We start from the raw sequence: 20,716 nt of genomic DNA, 5'->3' as shown, positions 1-20,716 counted from the left end.
CGTTTTAATATTTTCCTTCTTTAAATAGTGGCCTTCAAGCACCGTAGCCACCAATAAAAGGCACTTAATCAATTCAAAGTACAATATTCTTTTTCTCTTTTTTTCTCCACACCTCCCAGCAAGCGTTGTCTACTACCTCCCGACCCTGGCTACCTTGCTGGGTGTTCAGCAGTCCTTTATATATGGTCTGACCCGGAAGTGCTTCCATCTTTCTGTCCACATGACTTGCTAGCAACTTCCGGGTCAGATGGAGAAATTGAGTTTCTCGTTAGCCCGAAAGTACTTCTGGAAACCCGTCCTCATGACTTGATGTCTTATCGCAGCATCGCCTGGCAGCGCCATGGTACCCAGCAGGGCTGCGATACTGAACTCCAAAGTCCATGATGCCCTGTAGGAATCTGGGGCCACTGTTAAGCTGTAGGGAAGCTGCCATCTAGCACTTTGGGGGAGGCAGTGTTCAAACATAGCTACCTTCCCTCATCCTTCCATCCTGAGCTGCAGGCCGTCCCTTACAATTTCTTGTAGCCCTGGAATCAGCCTAGTCACTATTCTCTGGACTTTTCTAGCATTGCTATGTTCTCTTTGTAGTCCACAGATGAAAACTGCACACAGTTTTCCAGACAAGGCCTCACCAGCTTAAGCATGACCTTCTAGTACTTGTACTCTACTCATCATGCCCCAACCTAACACTCTGTTAGCCTTCTTAATAGCAAGTAGCATAAACACTAATTATAATGTTTAAAAAATGGAAAATGTCATGCAGCATATACAAAAACAAACACATATGTATGGAGTGGTTTTGAATTTAAATTCCAGTTGTTCTACGTCAGCTGCATTTATGAAAACAATTGTTCTGTAGGCAAACCATAAACATTTCTTTTGTACAGAAAGCATCTGAAAAGAAGCCCGTCATATATGAAACCAGGACAAAGAAAGTGCTGTCCATGGATACAGAGAAGAGGAAGAAAATGGAGACAGTAACAGCAAAACAAAATCAATTACTATAATCAATTAAAACAATATATAAGAGAGTAAAAGCAACAACCTCTGTAGCAGCATATGCTGTGATAAAATAAAGAGTGCTCAATTGTGATTTAAATGCTGGTAACAATGAAACACCTCTAATATAGTATAAGTAGGTACAGCATTTGAGAGTTTGGGCACCCCAGGACTAAGGGCTCAGACCTGGTCACTATTTTATGCATTTTCCAGTTTTAAAGAAGCCAGCATCTTGAGACTCCAGTGCGTCTGTTACAGGTTTTTATAATTGCTCTTAACCAGAACCAGTAATGTGTTTGAAGAAGTTTAATTACGGTATATGGATGTATTTCATAGTTGTAGTTATGGTTCTTGCCACCTTGTTTTGAATTAATTGTAGACTAGTACAGAAATGTGCATGATTTGAGCATTCTAACCAGAAAGCATGAGACAAATAAATAATCTAACTCTTTATAATGCTTGTACCTCAAGAAACTACCCTTATTTTGCATTATTTAAATGCTGGAGAAAGTGGAATTCATAGAGTTCAGAAATTTGTTGACTTAAGATTAATGGAATGTTTTACCCAAAAATGATTTTTTATTACTTACCCCATGTAGTTTTTAGAGGTGGCTGAGAAAAACTTTTAATCTCATGTTTTTCGTCAAGAAATTAAATATTAAGTCATTAAGTTTGAATTAAATATAGGTTTCTACATCTTTGAATGATAGGGAGAGCAGATCTTCAGTTCAAACGCACAGCATTGTGGGAATGACGTCTTCCTTTTTAACATTCAATGGCAAATTTTCAGGAAGTACCTGTTAATAATATTTTAACATAAATTGCACATATTTTTCTGCGGTGGGCTGGCGCCCTACCCACGGTTTGTTTCCTGCGTTGCGCCCTGTGTTGGCTGGGATTGGCTCCAGCAGACCCCAGTGACCCTGTAGTTAGGATATAGCGGGTTGGATAATGGATGCACATATTTTTCACTCTTTGACCAAACAGTTGAACATTGGATATGTATATTATGTGACATGAGTTTTGTAAGAATTTTTTCTTTCTTCATTTTTCTATGGAGTTTTTTCATATCATTTGGCACTGTATAGCATCAGTCACCTGTCAACTCCAGTCATCATGTCAAAGTGTGCTTTAGGAGAATGTGAGGTCATCTGCATGAAAGTTGAAGTTGAATGGGAAATGGATCTTTCAACATGATAATGACTTGAAGCACATTAGCTAATCCACCAAGAAATGTCTCTTAAAGAAGAAATGGATGGTTATGGATTGGCCTAGTCAAAGCTCTGATTTGAATCCTATTGAAATGTTTTTTGGGGGTATTTGTAACGAGCATGTGCATGCAAGAAAACCCTCCAACAACCTGCAACTGAAGGAATTTTACATGGAGGAGTGGACAGAAATTTCACAGAGTCAATGTCAGAGATTGGTGGGCAGTTAGGCAAAACATCTACCAGGATTCACTTGTGCTAAAGGGCACAATACCAGCTTTTGAGGCTAAGAGAGGACTTACATTTACCCTGGTAGACCATTATATTTTTAATATTTTAGTTGAATAAACGATTGAAAATGCAAATTTTCTTTATAAATCTTTTGAAGTATAAAACTTTATCTGTAGGCACTGTTTGCGCGAAGATCTACCATTTGTCTGTTCAGATACGTTGAAACAATTTCAATGGGGTGTGCTTACTTTTTCATGTGACTGTACATGAGAGCTCCATTTTGTGGATTGTTTGTTTGCAACTCTTACCACTTTGCCATTCAAGGACAACTGAAATTGCATAGCATGTGACATCACTGCTGTTACAATACAAAGGTCAGCGTTGTGCACTTCTTAATTTTCCTAGCAGCCTTTCTTTGCTCTTCATGTTTCTGGTTCTTGTTCTTTTGCTTTTAAAATTATTTAGCTTTTGACTTTCACATTTGAGTAACACGTTCCTAGTTATAAACTTCGACTCATCTATATATTTCATCCCTTGACCGTTTATCCCTAAAATACTGCCATGTTTAATTCCCGGCAGAGTAGACTGAAACAATGTCCAGGCTGAAATGTCTGATTAATATAGGATTCAAGTTGTATGGTTACAGTTCTCTCTAAAACTTTACAAAGAATAGTTAATGAAGGTTTAAGAGTGGCATTAGGGATAATGGAATATACTGATGATATGTTAATTAAGTGCAATTTAAATTTTGCAACTACTACAAGTGAGTTTTTCAATAAACCTAGTTTGAATTCACTCTAAAGCGTATGTGGTGGGTTTCATTTTGTAAAACGGACATAAAATCTCCTCTTCTTTCATCTGCTTGAATTTGCCAAGGTGGCAGGTGCTAGGGTTACAGTGCCCCTAGATTTGGAAGATGTTATCTAGTTAGGTTTTAACTTTATTAAAGAAATTCATAAAGTACTTGACACACAGTATTAAGTGAAATTATTTTAAACATTTATTATTTGTCAAGCGATATATAGTACTGTACATTCTGAATTAAACTTGAATCTGATAAAGTACTCAGAGCTTGCCTTCTAAAGAACTTTCTTATGAACTTTGATACTTTCAGTGCAGACAGACTTTTAAACCTGCAACTTCATTGATTTCCATTTCCATTTCTAATTTAATTTATTTTTGTAATTTTTGAGCCTGTATGCTTGTTTTTTATGTTTCTACTGCTGTATGCATGTGAATTTCCCCATGGGATTAATAATGTTTATCTAATCTAATCTAATTTAAAACGGCACATATTCCCACAAACCAAGGTAAATTTTTTTTTTACCTAAGTTAAAAGAACTTGGAGAAGTTGTCCTCTGGCATTGACAGTACGTAAATTCATTAGGCTTATTTCTTCCCCATTATCCAACTGCCTTGATGTTGAAATGCACAGCGAAGGCCCATCTCTTCTATATTTTTAACACACTTGCAAGTTGATTAGTCTGCGGTGGGTTGGCACCCTGCCCAGGATTGGTTCCTGCCTTGTGCCCTGTGTTGGCTGGGATTGGCTCCAGCAGACCCCCGTGACCCTGTGTTCGGATTCAGCGGGTTGGAAAATGGATGGATGGATGGAAGTTGATTGGTATTTTTTCTCTTGATAGGTAAACCTAAACTTTTAGTTGAAATGTATCCATTTAACCTGAACAGTAACTTTGTTATAGTTTTTTCCCTATAATTATCTTTCAAGTTTTACAATGCTAAGACTGTTTAGTTTCTAACACTTTTTGGGTGCTAACTGCTTTTAATATAGCAAACCATTTTTAACGGCCTGTGTTACGAAAGCAATAAATGTGCTCAAGATTTGACTGCTCAGAGCATCCCTGTTAAACACTCCCTCTTACAGTGTGTATTTTACATTGCTGTGCGGCGTCCGCAGTGATGCGGGCTCTGCATCGGTCTGTCGTGGTGAAAAAGGAGCTGAGCCATAAGGCAAAGCTCTCAATTTACCGGTCGATCTATGTTCCTACCCTCACCTATGGTCATGAGCTATGGGTAGTGACCGAAAGAACGAGATCGCGAATACAAGCGGCTGAAATGAGTTTCCTCCGCAGGGTGTCTGGGCTCTCCCTTAAAGATAGGGTGAGAAGCTCAGTCATCCGGGAGGGGCTCAGAGTAGAGCCACTGCTGCACCTCATCAAGAGGAGTCAGATGAGGTGGCTCGGGCTTCTGATCAGGATGCCTCCTGGACGCCTCCCTGGTGAGGTGTTCCGGGCACGTCCAACCGGGAGGAGGCTCTGGGGAAGACCCAGGACACACTGGAGGGACTATGTCTCCCGGCTGGCCTGGGAACGCCTCGGGATTCTCCCGGAAGAGCTAGAAGAAGTGGCCGGGGAGAGGGAAGTCTGGGCATCTCTGCTCAAGCTGCTGCCCCCGCGACCCGACCTCGGATAAGCGGAAGAGGATGGATGGATAGAGTCACATATTACATGTTATGATATCACTGACACATTGATATAGTGATTTTTCAATGAATAAAGTCAGAATTAAATTAGTAGCAAGACACAGAGAAAGAAAAATGTTAAAAATATGCCACATGTTGATTACTGCTTTGAGTCCATTATTAATATATCACATTTTTCACTCATAGTGTCACTGTGGCTGAGGCGCTACTGTTTTTTTTTTTTTTTTTCTTTTTTTGTTGTGTCCCTGTTGCCTTTCCATATTATTGTTCATTCTTTTTATTTAGTTTGGAGCCATTTGGGTTAGGCGTTCAATTGATCTGTGGCCCTCAGATGATACATCTAATAAAGCTTCAGTCGCCCAAGGGAAATAAAAGAACTCTTTGATGCCTTAGCCATTTCTTGTGGCACTGTTTCTGGCCCCTTTCTTATTCTGATTAATCCCACAAATTTCTTCAAAGTATAGTTTGACTTGAATTTGGATTTGGGTTGTTATGGTTTTGACTTTGGCTCTGTTTTGTTAATCTTTTTGAACTCTCCTTAGGTATGGTTATTTTGTTGTACTCAAGTTCATTTTTTTAATTTAGAGTTTGATTAATAGAAATTTTGTTCTTGATGTCTCCTCTGTTTTAGGATTTCATTTGGGTTTTGAGTTTAGGAATGTCGTGTTTGGCTATTTCTCTGTTTATCCCCATTTCAAAAAGTTTATCAAAACTTCTTACTGCCTTTTGGATTTAAACCATATTTTATCAAAACACTTGTCATTTTTTCTTTGCTAAAGTTGACTTTATTACTTGTTGTTTAGTTAGTTTATTATTTAGATTTAAGCTTTCCTCAGCAAATTTAATTATTTAATTTTTTTGTCATTTACATTCTGGAGAGTTTTTTTGGTTTTGGCCTACCATCTTACTTTAAATCACAACATTTTCGTGTTGCGCAGTAACTCTGTAGGCCTGCATTGTGAAAGGAATGAAAGTAATTATGGGTGGCACCCTGAAGACACCTGGTACACTAGGAAATCATCTTAAAGTATCTGAGAAACTATTCAATGACCTTTAAAGCTGACCTGTTTGAGTTGCAGTAAGAGTTTTTCACTAAGACTTGTGGGGCTTGTCTTCAAATATATACAGTCACATGAAAAAGTGAGTACATGACGTGAAAGCTTTTTCTTTTTTTAACATATATGGATATACAGTATATCAAGGTTTAATCTTCATTTAAACAGAGTCTTTAGATAAAGGTGATATAATGGGGGAATAAAAATAAAGTTTCACCTTGTGATAATTTATTCAATGAAAGATGAACAGATGCGCCATTTCTGTCTGTTGATCAAAATAACTACCCTGTTGGCTCTAATAGCTGGTACTGCCCTCTTTGACAGAAATGACCTCAGGTTGGCATATCCTGTAACTGTGTATCAGTCTCTGACATCGAGTGGGAGAAAACTTTTCCCACTTCTTTATGCAAAATTCTTTCAATTGTTGCCATGTTTGAGGAGTGTCATAAACGCACAGCCCAATTCAAGTCCCCCATACAGCAGATTGATGGGATTCAGATTTGAGTTTTAATTTGGCCATTCTAGAACCCTCCACTTTTTTCAGCCATTCTAGAACCCTCCATTTTTTTTTTCAGCCATTCCTTAATGGATTTACTAGTATATTGAGGGTCATCGTCATTTTGCAAGGTCCACTTTCAGTTGAGCATCAATCTTCTGATAAATGGTCTCCCATTATCCTTGCTCACAGTCTTGTACAATGAAGAATTCATAGTGGGTTATATGGTGAGCTGCCCAGGCCCTGATGTAGCAAAGCTGCCATAAACCATAATATTTTCACCACCATGCTTTACAGCAAGTAACAGGTTCTTCTAGTCAAATGCTATTTGCCTTGTCTTAAAAAAGGCATAATTTTTCCCGAAGTCTGGTCTCTGTCTAGGTATTCATGAGCAAATTCTGGTATTGCTGTGATGTTCTTTCTGGACAGCAAAGTCCCTTCCTAGCAGACATCCCATATAGATCTAATTTGTGCAGCCTCTTTCTAATGGTAGGCTCCTGCACTCTGTAAGTGGAAAAAGGTACGTGTTGGTCCTGTGATGAAATTCTGGGGTTCTTGGAGACTTCTTTCAGCATCTTGTGGTCTCTTGTCAGACTGGAGTCACTGGGCTGGTCTGTACAACTTGGCAGTTGCTTGAAATTTTCTGCTGATCTTACGGATAATGGAATGGTTAATTTCCAGTTGTTTGGAGATCTTTTTGAATCCCTTTCCAGGCACAAAGGCATCCATAATCTTCTCCCTGAAGGTCTCGGAGAGCTTTTTCAACCTGGCATTGTGATAACATACATTTCAACAACACAGAACAAACTAGACTAAATGTCTGAGGTTTAAATAAGACAGGTTCCTCCAAGATCCCCTCTAATGATGTTCTAATCGTTTGCACCTAATCGGGTCCATCTGATTCTAATTTTAGGTATTTGAGGTAGTGACAAATATAGGGATGTACTTACTTTTTCCACATACAAAATTTATATTTATGTTTATTTAAACTATACAGTGGACTACAAAATGTAAATGCGGCATGTTGTTTACTATATTATATCATCTTTATCTACAGATAACCTTTAAATGGCGATCAAATCTTGATATGTCAGCATAAGTTAAAAAGGATCAAACATGTTTACTTTTTTTCATGACTGTAATTCATACTGCAGTTACGTAGTAACGTGATTAGTGATCATGTAAGTTATTTTTTCAACTCTTTGCCTTAGTCATTACTCATATTTTCCCATTTTTAATGGACTGATTTTTGAATTGCATTCAGTTAGAAAGCTCTTGCATTTTTTGCTGAAACTTGCATGATCTGTGCATCTTATCCTGCTGGAGATATGCTTGGTGCTTCCCATTCTAAATGTGGTTTAACAAGTGGTACATTTGAACTGGTGCTGCATATAAATCAAACTAATCAAGAGGTACTTTGAAACAACTTTCAGTCGCTTTAGCCCTAATCCATCAGTCAGTTTTGACGCATCTAAAAGTAAAGTCTCACTTGTTAGACCAATGTCAGAATGAGGTTGCAGCTTGGTTTCTTTTTTTTTTTTTTTAATAATATATTAATTGTGCATTTGATCATTTCTGTTTTCAGTACCTGGTGAAAAGTAATGCAGACTTGTTTTGTGAAAATGAAGATAAAGACACTCCCTGTGACTGTGCAGAGAAGCAGCACCACAAAGAACTGGCACTGAATCTTGAATCTCAGATGGTCTTCTCCAGAGATCCTGAAGCCGACGACATTGAAGCAGAGTATGCTGCTTTAGACAGAAGAGAGGTAAATGCCATTGCTCTGTCATTGTTTTGTACCTCACTGAATATGTTCAGTAATTAAAAGTTAACATCAGAATACCCTGTGTTTATATTTATGGTATATTTGATTATCATGGTATAATAAAATAGATCTTTATTGAAACCTTGAAAGGCGAGAGAAGCTTACCATTACATAAAAAAGAAAAAGAAAATATTTTGTTGAAAACAGGTTATTCAGACCAGCATCAGTTCCCTTTCTCATTATTCATCAAATTGTGATTTGAAGGTCCCCAGTGTAATACTGTCTACAACACTTCTTCATAACTTGTACCTTTAACATCTTAGCCAAAAAATGTTTGTGTGAAATTTACCCATAACAGGCTTACATCTGTGCTTCCATGTCCTTACTGAAGTGCTCATTTTAAAGCAACCTCTGGCATCCTCCCTATATATATTCTTCATAATTTAAAAATGCTCTATCATGTTACTTCCTAATCTTTTTTTCTTACACTGAAGTTAATCTGAATTATTTTAATAACAAAGAAACACTGTATTTGTATCTTATGCAGCCCTACGAAGGCCTGAGACCCCAGGATCTGCGCCGCTTAAAGGATATGCTCATTGTAGAGACTGCAGATATGCTCCAGACGCCCCTTTTCACTGCTGAAGCCCTGCTCCGAGCACATGGTAACGTAACCTGTTAGACTTCATTTAATATTTAAAAGGTGACATCCTGGAAGGAGAAGGGCAGACGGTAACCAAGCCGTGGCCCGCACTTTATGTGAAACACTAGGGACCACATTCTAAAAGGCGGTATTGAGTAACAATAAGTTAAAGAAATGCCCTCTGCTCTTCTTTAAATAATTTCTCAGTATAGTTAGACATATAGTTTGGTATAGGAAGAACAGAGAGGAGTAGCTAACAAATATTCACTCCTTAAAGCAAAACCAACAGTTCATAACCACAACTGAGCATTATTCTTTTATTTACTGGATTGTGTTACGAGGCCAAGTTGCCTAGTCTACATTACTCAACATATTCCCACAGAGATCCTCATTAGGAAAAAAAAAAAATCTACAGTGAAGCGACTTTGTTAGGAGAAATTTTGTACAGAGTCTTTATTCATTTTCACACCACAGCTCTGGACAATGTGCACCTTCAGTGGTGCTGATAAGACTCCCTGTATCTCTGTGAAGGCTTATTTACACTTCTGCGTCAAGCCTAAGCTGTAGACCATGTGGACTATGGCACATTCTGATGTATACCTCCTCAGAAATGTGATTACTTGTAGCATTGATACAGATCTCTATGACTCTGATTGGCCAGTTTGGTAACTACGTATTTCCAAAAACATATGTTATTGTTCATTTTCTGCTATGCTGAAGTAAACATGGAGCAGATTGAAGAAAGACTTGTCTAGGAAATTAGAAGATGTGCACATTTATGTAATACATCATTACAACACTTCAAAGACAATCAAATTGCAGCCAATTTGTGGAGTGAAATATCAGCTAAAATCAGTTTGGAAGTTTCCGAATGTATGAAAAAGTGGAAGGATGTGAGGGACAAAAGTGTTCATCTTTGGAAAAAATGTGTAGCAAGAGGAGTGGTGATCCTGAAGGGCAAAAACTGCCAGCATTTTAGTGGATCATTAGATAATAACTGATTTAATGGATCAGTAGCGTTTAGACATGTGCAGCGCGGCGCAACACAGAAGTATAAATCAGCCCTGAGTCAGCACTGAACTTATGTTTACGTATATTTTTAGCCCAAATATGAAGTATTTTTGTTTTGTTTTTTTTTGCTTAAGGTTTAAAGCATTCTGTTTTGCTAAATAATAGAAAGCTATCAAAATTCTATAATATTGCTTATGAATAAAATAAATACATCAAATATATATTTATATGTAGTATATAATATATTTTTTTTCCTGTGCAGTTTAAAGCTAGAAGATCTTTACTTTAGATTGGATGCATTCTTATGAATATATTGTAAGAAACAGAAATTTCTACATAGTTGCTGCTAAGGATGGAAGCGTGCATATGATTTTGAAAGTGGTACTTTAACTCTTTTGAGGTCTGAATATTTTTTCGAAAAAACACAGTCTTCTGAAACTCACTTCTGTTGCTTTGTGTTTTGGCCGCCAGGGTGCCTTCACGTGGTGGGGGCAGCAGTGCATCTCAATCTGATTTGTACCTCTTGTCATTGTCTCTTCAGCACCAATCAGCTGATGCTGGTACCTCACATTCATTTTCAATCACTTTTATCAGAATCTGAGTCTGACAAGTTAGAGTCCAATTCAGCGATAATATGCAAAACTTAAGTCATCCACTGAGTATTTTGCTTTAAAATTGCTTTGATCTGTCACCAGATGTCAATGCCATTTTTGCCATTGTTTACTCCTTGCTACTCACAAAAGCACAGGGAATCTTGGTCAAACCAATGAAGCTAACTTTCCTTCTAGCAAAGAGAATCCAACTAAAACATAACAGTGGGTTTTGTCACCATTCACAGTTGATTACCACCGTCAACCCCTCTTTTTGACAAAAGTTAACATCCGCCCTGAAAGAGTTAAAGTACTTTTCAAGTCAAAGTAATTTCTTCACAGTCATGGTATATATGTTATTTAGCATTATTTGTGTTCTAAAGATTCTTCTTTTTTTAATGTAAGAATACATTTCCTGTTGGCATGTCAGCTCACAGCTGCTTTTTTGGCTGGAGTTTAGACTTAAATAAAGAAGTTGATCAGCACAAAACCAAACACGTGCCTGAAGCTATTAAGAGCTGTTTTGTCTTTCTAAAAAATGATTTGAAAATGAGTATCTACAGGATGTAAAAAAACAAAAGTGTTTACAGTTTCCATCAATTTCCATGTGGTAACCTTGATATTTTAAAGTTATGACTTGTAGCGCTTAGGTTGGATATGAACATTCAAATGGCAGACCTACTGAAAGCAGACCTTTGAATTTGTAGCACTCATGTCTCTGTTGCTACTTGTAGCTGAATACAAGAAGAAAATGTGTTTCTGATGACCCATTATTGAAGCCAACTGCAGTTCCAAACATATTTAAGGATAGTCATTGCAGCTGCAAATGAAGTGGACTGAAATGTAGAGCCGTAGGATATTGATAATGGAAATGTTGCCTATTAGCAAACTGAATGCTGTATAGATGACTAGCTCTTATGTAAGGTGATACATAACTGGAGCTTCGTCATGGATCTAGCATCAAATAGATTTGAATTGAGTGCTTGGTCATTATCTTTGTTGGTTTTGCACATTTTCCCAGGCTGAGCTTGGTGTTCTCTCTAACACATACACAAAGCCATAAAGATAATCTGAAATGGCAATTATACATAAGCGTGAATGGGATTGTGCATGGGTGTGTGAGTGTAATGGTTCTTCCTGTGATTGACTGGCGTCTGCCATTTAGAATCCTGGTGCTTCATGTCTTGCTATATGGTTGTGAGACATGGACGCTATCCAGTGACCTGAGACGAAGACTGAACTCCTTTGGTACCATTGGTTTGACTTTGTGTTGAATGAGCAGTTGCTCATGGACTCCCGAATGAGGCACATTACCTGCATTGTGAGGGAGCGTCAGTTACGCCACTACAGCCATGTGGCGCGTTTCCCTGAAGGTGAGCCAGCTCATAGGATCCTCATTGTTGGGGACCCGAGTGGCTGGACCAGGCCAAGGGATTGCCCATGTAACACCTGGCTGCGGCAGATAGAAGTTATCTATATGTTTTAAAAATGAGTTAATAAAGGCAGCAAATGGCATGTCCACAATATTCTTGACTGTAATGTTTTATTCATTCACACTGCAACTTCTTTTTTCAGTTCACTGCACATTTTTTCGTCATACTGCTCTGCTTGCCGTTGGACCTCTCGTATTTCAAGCAAACAGCAGGTGCTTAAACTATAATGTCAAAACATCTTAACTGGTGTTTGTGTGAAATGCAGTCACTGGGGATTTCTTTTAAAAGGTACATTTGGACAGTGGTTAACAGTACTGCTTCATGGATTCAGCATCCTGGCTTTGAATTCCGTGCCTGGTTGTTGTCTGTGTAGAGTTTGCATCGTCTTCGTGTGTTGAGTTTTTCCTCCTACATCCTCAAAGATTTGTGCATATATGTTAGATTAATTGGCAGTTTCATATTGACTCTATCTGGGTGTATGTGCATGAGAGAGTGAGCTCTCCAATAGGCTGAGACCCGAGCCTTTTGTGACCTTGAATGACATTAAGTGGTTTGAGAATGTTATGTTGCTAATTTTGCATTTTCTTCAAAAGCATTTGAAGAAAATTAAAAAGATGAATGAATGCATGGCATTTATAAATGTACCAGACATTAAACCCGTTACAATAACGGGCTCTAGAATAGTAGTGCATAAACATTAGTAGGAACAGTCTATATTAAATGTCAAAGGACCGTCTATTTTCTGTTACAGTAATACCGACTTGTATGTGGCTGTAATATGTGTCACTGTATTGTGTACCTTTAATTTTCTCTCACAGTAATACGTCTCTCCAGCAAGTATTTTAATCTGTGCTGGTGTGCAGCTGATTATTGAATTTATGGCGTCTCCCCAGCAACGGATTTTATGTGCGCGAAAATAAATCTACTTTTAAAAGTCATCCTATTGTAATATCATGAAAATTCGTATATTTAGGAAAACACTTCACACTTTACCGGCCAAGTTTGTTAATCGCAAATCTGACATCCTCAGAGTGAACACTTGCACAACAACAAACACTAATCCCACCTCTTTAGGGAAGCTGGTCTCCGCGTCTCAGTACCCGATTGGATTTTTCGTGCGTTATGTTTTAGGTCTTACCTCATTTACCGAAATCCAATTGGATCGGCCGCGTGATATTTTATAGGTCCCGCCCTCTCTGTCTTGTGTGATGCATCAGGCGGCCTTTGAAGCATCGCACCGTGCCCCGCGCATGCGTACTTCACCAGAAGACACACACACACGGACACATGGACGCACACAGAGATTTTATTAAAGAGGATTATTATGTGATCATTTTATAATCAAAATGAAAGTTCCACAATTGTTTCAATTATACACACACACACACACACACACAAGATCTTCAGTTCTAAGTCAGACACAAACAAGTCCTATTCCTACACTCTTTCAGCCACTGATGTCTAGTTTCTGTGTTGCCTTCTCACTTTGGGTTCCTTAAATTAATACATGCAGACAAGCGTTAATTCTTTCTAGCAGGAGCTACGCTGACTGTGTCAGTAGGGCCATCTTCAACAGCTTATTTCCTTTACCTCCTACCTGGGTGGAATTGTTTCTCTCTCATTCTAGGAAATTACAATCTTTCATTAAAATAGCATCCTCCCCCACATTTCTCTAATGTATCTTCATTCTTATTGCTGCTCATAAGACTTAAACTATTGTGAAAAATGCCCTGAGGTATTCATGGGTCCTGTTAGTGCTCCGTTGCTAGCTGAACACTAGAAACTTACTCTGGTACTAATACAGGATATTAGCTATGAAAAATGATGTCACTTAGGTTATGAATATGTAAATGAGGTGAACAGCATCATACACGGGTTCTAAATTCTGGCTACTTCAGGCTGCATGTTTGCTATTGCACAGTATTTTATACTTTGTGGTTTAGTGTTTATCATTCTGTTTTGTTGTATTACTGTATTGTTAATTGTACCATTAATTGTTGTTGGTGGTTGTATTCTGCGTGGTAGACACTCAAATAAAAATGGTGTTATATGTGTACACTGAACTCTGTGTATATTACAGTAAAGGTTAGATTGATTGATTGAGTCTGCAGACAAACACCACGTCACTTGTTCTTTTGACCAGTATCACACAGAAGAGACACTTTTCTAGTCCCACCTAGCAAGTGAAGAGTTGTCTGCCAGCTCTTACAGTATTTTCTTGCATCCAAATAATGGGCAATGATTGATTTACAACACCATAACTTGTTAATTTTGTTTTGGACCAGAGGTCTAACAGTTTTTTCTTTTCTTCATTTCTGGCACATTTTTAGATATTAGCCCCATTTTGGGCCTGTATAGGCCGGAAAGCCTACCTTTTGAATTTAGGTGCTAGGCAGCCTGGAGGTAAAGCATAACCATTAGGCCCAGGCCAGAATTCAGGGCATGTATGACCCTTTTTTGTGGGTTTCTATAAGCCTGAATTTTTTTGTGCTTCACTTTAGTGGATATCACAATAAAGTATATGCCTTGTTGGCTCTGTTTCTCATCTTTTCCAGGTCTTTCTTTCTTAGTCACATGCAGATGACACAATCTAAAATGACCTTGATTTAAAAGCTGGTGCTAACCAACAAACATTTAGAGTATGTAATGCCAAGCACTCTGTCATCTCCCATTAAATCTCGCTGTATTTCTAATGTTTGACTGGGTGATTGTAGGCTCACCTCCAATGACAAAACATTGTTAAAAGAAGCTGCTTCATCTTAGATACCACTACATCCCAGAGATACTCATTTCCAGTCTTCACAGTTACTAATGTTATGAAGCTTCATGTCCTAAATGTCATAGCTAATAGTGGCAACATTCTTAAAACATTTGTCTCTCAAAACAGGACTCTTAGATTTGTTTCAAATGTATCCAGGATAAGACCTGAATTATGAGAGCTGTCAGAAGATGGCCAGCCTGTTTAGGTCATTCATTTTGGGAATAATCTATGCTCGGACCATTTTGGTTTATAAATTTTGGATATTGTTCAGATAAATCTAAAATCGCTCCAGACTCCTTAAAATCAATATTAGGAATAGCACCAGACAACGCAATATTATATAGCATTGAATGCACAAAGACTTACCTTGCTTAACTGGAAGAATCCTAATCCACCTCTCTTATCTCAACAATAAAACAAATCGTTATATTATCTTAACGAAAATTAAATTTTTCTCTGAATTTTGCAAATACTTATTAATTTAATTGTAAAATAGTTTGCCAGGTTCCTGCTTGACCTTCGCTGTTGTTTTAATAAACTGTATGCAGTAGAACTTCAATTTATGCAAATTAAACTAGTGTATTCTGATCATTCTCACACTACACTGCATGTTTAGTTTTTCTGTCCTACTCACCACACGTCTTCTGAAGTTTTGATGTTAACTGTCCGTGTGTCATTTTTGCAAAACAATACTGTTCTGATTCAGAGTGTATTGAACTAAAACGAAACAGTCTGTTAAGTTGTGAATAAAGCTACTTACTCACATTACCAGAGAAAAAATGCACTTCATACTAATGGGTGTGGGTAAACCACTTTTGCCGTTTTAGGAGCTTTGTGATAGACAGTGGATTCAGAAAGTCTTCAGACCCCTTCACTTTTTTCACATTTTACTATGTTACAGACTTAAATAAATTTTTCCTCATATCAGGAAGCACTCAATATCTCAGAATGACAAAGGAAAAACAGAATTTTAGTTTTTGTTTTGCAAATTTATTAAAAATAAAAAACTGACATATCACATTGGTACAAGTATGCAGACTCTTTCCAAAGACATTTGAAATCTGACTCAGGTGCATCTCATTTTATTGATCCTTCATTAAGATGTTTCCATACCTGGTGTCCACCTGTGGTCAAGTCAATTGATGGGACCTGATTAGAGAAGTGTACACACCTGGCAACAGAAGGGCTCATTGGAGCAAAAACCAAGTTTTGAGGTTGAAAGAACTGCCTGGTGAGCTTAGAGCTTAGATTGTGTTGAAGCAAAGATCTGGGGAAGGCTACAAAACTCTATCAATCTATATATCCTTCAATCTATCAATCTAAAAACATTCCTGCAGCATTGACGATTCCCAAGACCACAATTGCCTTCATCATGCTTTTTTGGAACAATCATGACTTTTCTTAGAGCTGGCCACCTGACCAAATTGAGCAATCAGGGGGAGAAAGAACATACTAAGAGAAGTACCCAAGAACCCTATGGTCACTCCAGAGAACCTTCATGGAGATGAGAGAAACTCCTAGAATGACAACTATCATTGCAAGGCTTCACTATTCTGAACTTTGACAGAGACGCCAGATGGAAGCCTTTCCTTAGTAAAAGACACATGTAAGCTTACTTGGAGTTTGTAAAAATGAGATTAGTGTTGGGCCTGGACCAAACTGTGCAATACCATTCCATCTGTGAAGCTTGCTGATGGTCGCATTATGCTCTGGGGTTGTTAATTATTGGCAGGGACTGGGAGAATAGAGTGGAGCAAATTTCAGAGATTCCCTTAATGAAAACTTGCTGCAGGTCCTGTATGTTTTTTTGTTTTTGTTTTTTTTCTGTTTATGCTGTGTGTACTGTATGTTTATACAGTTAGCGTGTTTCTAGGTACTTTTATTTTCGACTCTATAATCCAAATAAAATATTTGCCTCAAAAGATGATTTGCTGTATTTTTGCTCTACCTGCAATTCCCTGCCAGTTATAAAAAAAATACTTTTTTAAAAACCATGCTTATATTAAGTTAAAAAATGTACTAAAAAGTAAAAAATAAGTCTCTCGTACATCACTCGTAAAATAAAAGCGTGGGTGCTTTCGCTAAGATTTTAAGAAGTGATTTTTGAATGTTGATTGATGAAAAGCCTCCTCACAGATGGCGCAGTGGTAGTGCTGCTGCATTGCGGTAAGGAGACTGTGGAAGATTCTGGGTTCGCTTCCCGGTTCCTCCCTGTGTGGATAGCGCTTTGAGTACTGAGAAAAGCGCTATATAAATGTAATGAATTATTATTATTATTATTAAAAGCGCCCATGCTTTTATTTTGCAAGTGATGTATGAGAGACTTATTTTTTTACTTTTTAGTACATTTTTTAACTTAATATAAGCGTGGTTTTTAAAAAGTTTTTTTTATATATTTATTATTTTCAACATTTTAGTCTTGGGTTTGTTTTAGTATCATTTTGTAATCAATATTTTAACACTTCCTTTAATATTTCTATCTGTTACTAGTGCCATCTATTGGTGAAATCTTGAACTATTCTTCATATGAAAATTTCATGTCTTAATTAACATTGATTAATTGATCAATTAGTGACACTGATTATTGATTCATGTATTGGAAGTGAGTAAGTATGCAACATTTCAAGTCATGTGGACAATAGGAAGTGGGTTAAATATCGATTACAAGATTTGTACCAGACAACAAACAGGTGAAGTTAAAATAAGCGTGGTAATTAAAATAATAAGGCTCCACTAATCTGAAAATAGGCATTCATTTTTTCTCTCTAGTGTGTTGTTGAGTTCAGTAGTGTTTGTGTACATGACTTCTTGTGTCTGTCATATGACGGCAAAGATTTATTTTGACAGAAAAGTGAATATTTTTGGTGGTTATATTTAATTTTGACCTAGACATTTAAGGCTTGCATAGACAAGTGAGTAGTTTTGAAATTGTGTTGATAGGTTTTGGGAAAGGATTTTCTTGAATAAAAAACTGAGGCATAAATTGGTGTGCTGTTTAACAATTGGTAAGCACAGACCAAACTGGTAACAAAGTCAAATCTACCCATATGTAAGGGAATTTCTTACATTATACTTTCCATCACTCTGCTCTGTTTTAAATTCATTTACACATAAATAGTTGGAGATTCCTGTTTTTAAACAATGCTGTAATAAATTTTAACTGTGGGTTAACTTATATTGATACACTGTATTTTAGTGTTATGCCTTAACTTCATTATTTTTTTTATTTTATTGTTTCACAGTGTTCAGCTCTGTTAATTTTTATGTGCTATGACAAAGTAAAGCTACGTGAAAAGGTCAAGATGCACTTGTGTAGATTATGATCCCATGCGGTTGCTATATCAGCAGATAGGCTGTGATGCTAATTAACACCTCTCAGCTAATGGAGATGACTTTTGTGGCTTAATCACATACAATGAATGTGCCCCTTACAGCTTCCCGGCAACTGCATCACCAGGCTAACAGAATATGCTACCTTGGTAGTGTTGTGCTTTTCTTATTGTTGAACATGTCTGACAGTTTGCAGATAAAATGCAAACTGTAATCTGGATGTTTTATTTTTTTAGCACTTTAACTTGTCCTCTTTCTGTCTGAGGCCCAACTTCATTACCAAAATTTACTCATGCTGTCATAATTCATTGTCAAATATATGGCAGTGTCATTGAGCATCAATTTGCAAAGTGAGATAATAATAATGCTGTCATTAGGGGAAGATGAAGTCAGCGCATTTATCCGTTGTCACTTTCCTAGCATGAGATTGATTAGTCACTGCTATGTTTAAAACTCTTTTTATAGTTTCATCTGGGATCAGTAAAATCACCTTCAAAGAGTGATCGCTAAAGAGCGTCGTTTAAATCCCCATGCATCTTTATCTCTTCTGTCAGAGTTTGTTTGCTACATGAATCTTTAAACAAAAAACAAGAAACAAAACATTGTATCCCCTATTGATTGTTGCTTCTGATTAGTCTGGGCACCATTGTAACACTAAATGAACATTAACTGATAGTTATTTTTCACATTAACACAGTTGTTTGTTATTTGATTTTTGCCTGCCTGAATTTATTCCATGGGAATTCAAGAACAGCCCCAAACACCATGTAACCACAAAAAAAAAGAAAATGTTATTTCCAGAGCCATAACATAAAAACAAGATTAGATAACACAGCGTCACCGTTTTATTACAAACCCACTGACTCCCATGGGTTTCCTTTCTACTGCTGTTACTATCCTAGGCACTGTAAAAATGCTTTTCCTTTTTCAGCTTTCCTCAGTGTCCAGTGATGAAGCTTAGAGTTACAAGTTTTGATTAACAGAGAATAGTTTCATTAAATTGTGGATAGGGCCGTTTGCCAAGCTGGGGCAGATCCCACAATATTCCCATTCAGCCCTAACACACTTTCACTCCTATAAGTCAGCATTTATGAGGTCTGCATACTTGCTGAAAATCAGGTTATTTTATTATTTTCTTGCTCTTCTTGATATCTCTGATGGCTTGTGGTCTACCTTGAAGCAATGAAGGACCTAATTTGAGATGTATTTTGACCAAATAAAATGATATATTTTTTTCCTATGGCAGGGCTATTCAATTACAAATTCTCTTGGAGCAGATTTTCATACCAAGAAATTTAGCTGGGCCATACATTTTTAGTATTGAAAAACAAATAATGTTTATTCATTATTTCCCTTTGAAATTTGGTCACATCTGACACTGGCACATCATAAAGTGCATAAAAAAATCATAAAGAAGACGCACAGTAACTGAACAGAATCTGAGGTAGTAGGAATACTTTTTTTCTACTTTTGAAATAATAAAAAAAAAAGTTCTGCTCACATCAGACCCAGGCACATCTCAAAGTGCATAAAATCAAAAAAGTGCACAGTATTAGCAATAACACTTGTTTACCTCTTGGAAAATAATAAATATTTTGGTCATGCAATAATAACCCTTTAATTTCTATAGCGCTTTTCTCAGTACTCAAAGTGTATTGTGCCCCACACAGGGAGGAGCCAGGATGCGAACCCATGATGTCCTTACTGTGAGCCAGCAGTGCTACCATTTGCGACTGCGTATATATGACCCATCACATCACAAAGTGCATTTAACAGAATAAAAAAACTATCATAGCTATCAGTGCCCAAACCCATAACAAATGATAACTGTAGCTAACACACATGAATACAACGTGTACTGCACACTGAGGGAGCATAGATTTGTCTTAAATCACCACGTGTGATTACTGGAGGCATGGCTTTGCTACAGATCCTACATTATGTTGATATTGTGATGTGTCTCGCTAGTGAATGGGCTGAGGAAAGTGGAGTCTTGGAGGAAAGCACTTTGTGAGGGCTCATGGCACCTCCCTAGGGAGAGCAGGGTGACAGGGAAGTGAATAGTAAAAGAGCAGAAAGAGACAGAAAAGCGAAAGGCTACTTTTTTTTTGCGGTGCCCTCATGACCCACACAAGGAGCAGTAGGGCACTGTTTATAGCGTGGCACACCAAATAAAAAGTTAGTTATTTTGAGGACTCCCCCGGAGAAGCTGCTCCTGTGTGTCTTATTAAAAAGGTTGTCACAGTATCATAGACTACTATCACCACTTCTAGACAAGGTGTTGCATTGTGGGTTGAATGCTGCAAGGTTATGCAGAGCGTTGCATTCACGGTCTGTACGACTGTAGGAATTTATATAAGAGTTTCTGAAAGCTTCTGAAATGTGTTTTTCAGTTTTTCTTTGCCTTTCTGGCAGGATCAAAGGCTGTTGCTTCTGGGCCACATGTGGCCCACGAGCCACCTTTGGAATAGGCCAGGCCAATGGAATGCGCCATTTCGGAATACAGCTGCTTAAGGATGATTGCAATGTGCACATGAAGCCATCCATTATATATGTGAACTAGCCAAAGTATTTGTACAAGTGTTGTTTTAAAATGTTGACCATTTTGTCAATGCTGGGTAAAATACTAGCTCCCATTCATTATCTACACTACCTGTTTTATAACAATCAATTTCTTTGTTCTCATGAGTCGAGAATTTGTTCTTTTTGTGTTTATGATTAGATTCCATAATTGTCTTAATTTCTTGCTTT

At 37.5% G+C, this 20,716-nt stretch overlaps 1 protein-coding gene across 7 annotated transcripts in view; it reads left to right on the top strand.

Moving 5' to 3' along the window:
• Positions 1–20,716, top strand: part of ankib1a (ankyrin repeat and IBR domain containing 1a) — a 393,960-nt gene that overhangs the window by 242,659 nt on the left and 130,585 nt on the right. For all 7 annotated transcript variants that reach the window (XM_051936157.1, XM_051936159.1, XM_051936161.1 and 4 more), the window contains 2 exons: positions 8,018–8,200; positions 8,745–8,862. In XM_051936157.1, the coding sequence (XP_051792117.1) occupies positions 8,018–8,200; positions 8,745–8,862 (301 nt within the window). The remainder of the gene's footprint in view (positions 1–8,017; positions 8,201–8,744; positions 8,863–20,716) is intronic.

The sequence above is a fragment of the Erpetoichthys calabaricus genome, chromosome 13, assembly GCF_900747795.2.
Source record: "Erpetoichthys calabaricus chromosome 13, fErpCal1.3, whole genome shotgun sequence".
Lineage (NCBI taxonomy): Eukaryota > Metazoa > Chordata > Cladistia > Polypteriformes > Polypteridae > Erpetoichthys > Erpetoichthys calabaricus.
This window is presented reverse-complemented; position numbering and strand designations above follow the sequence as displayed.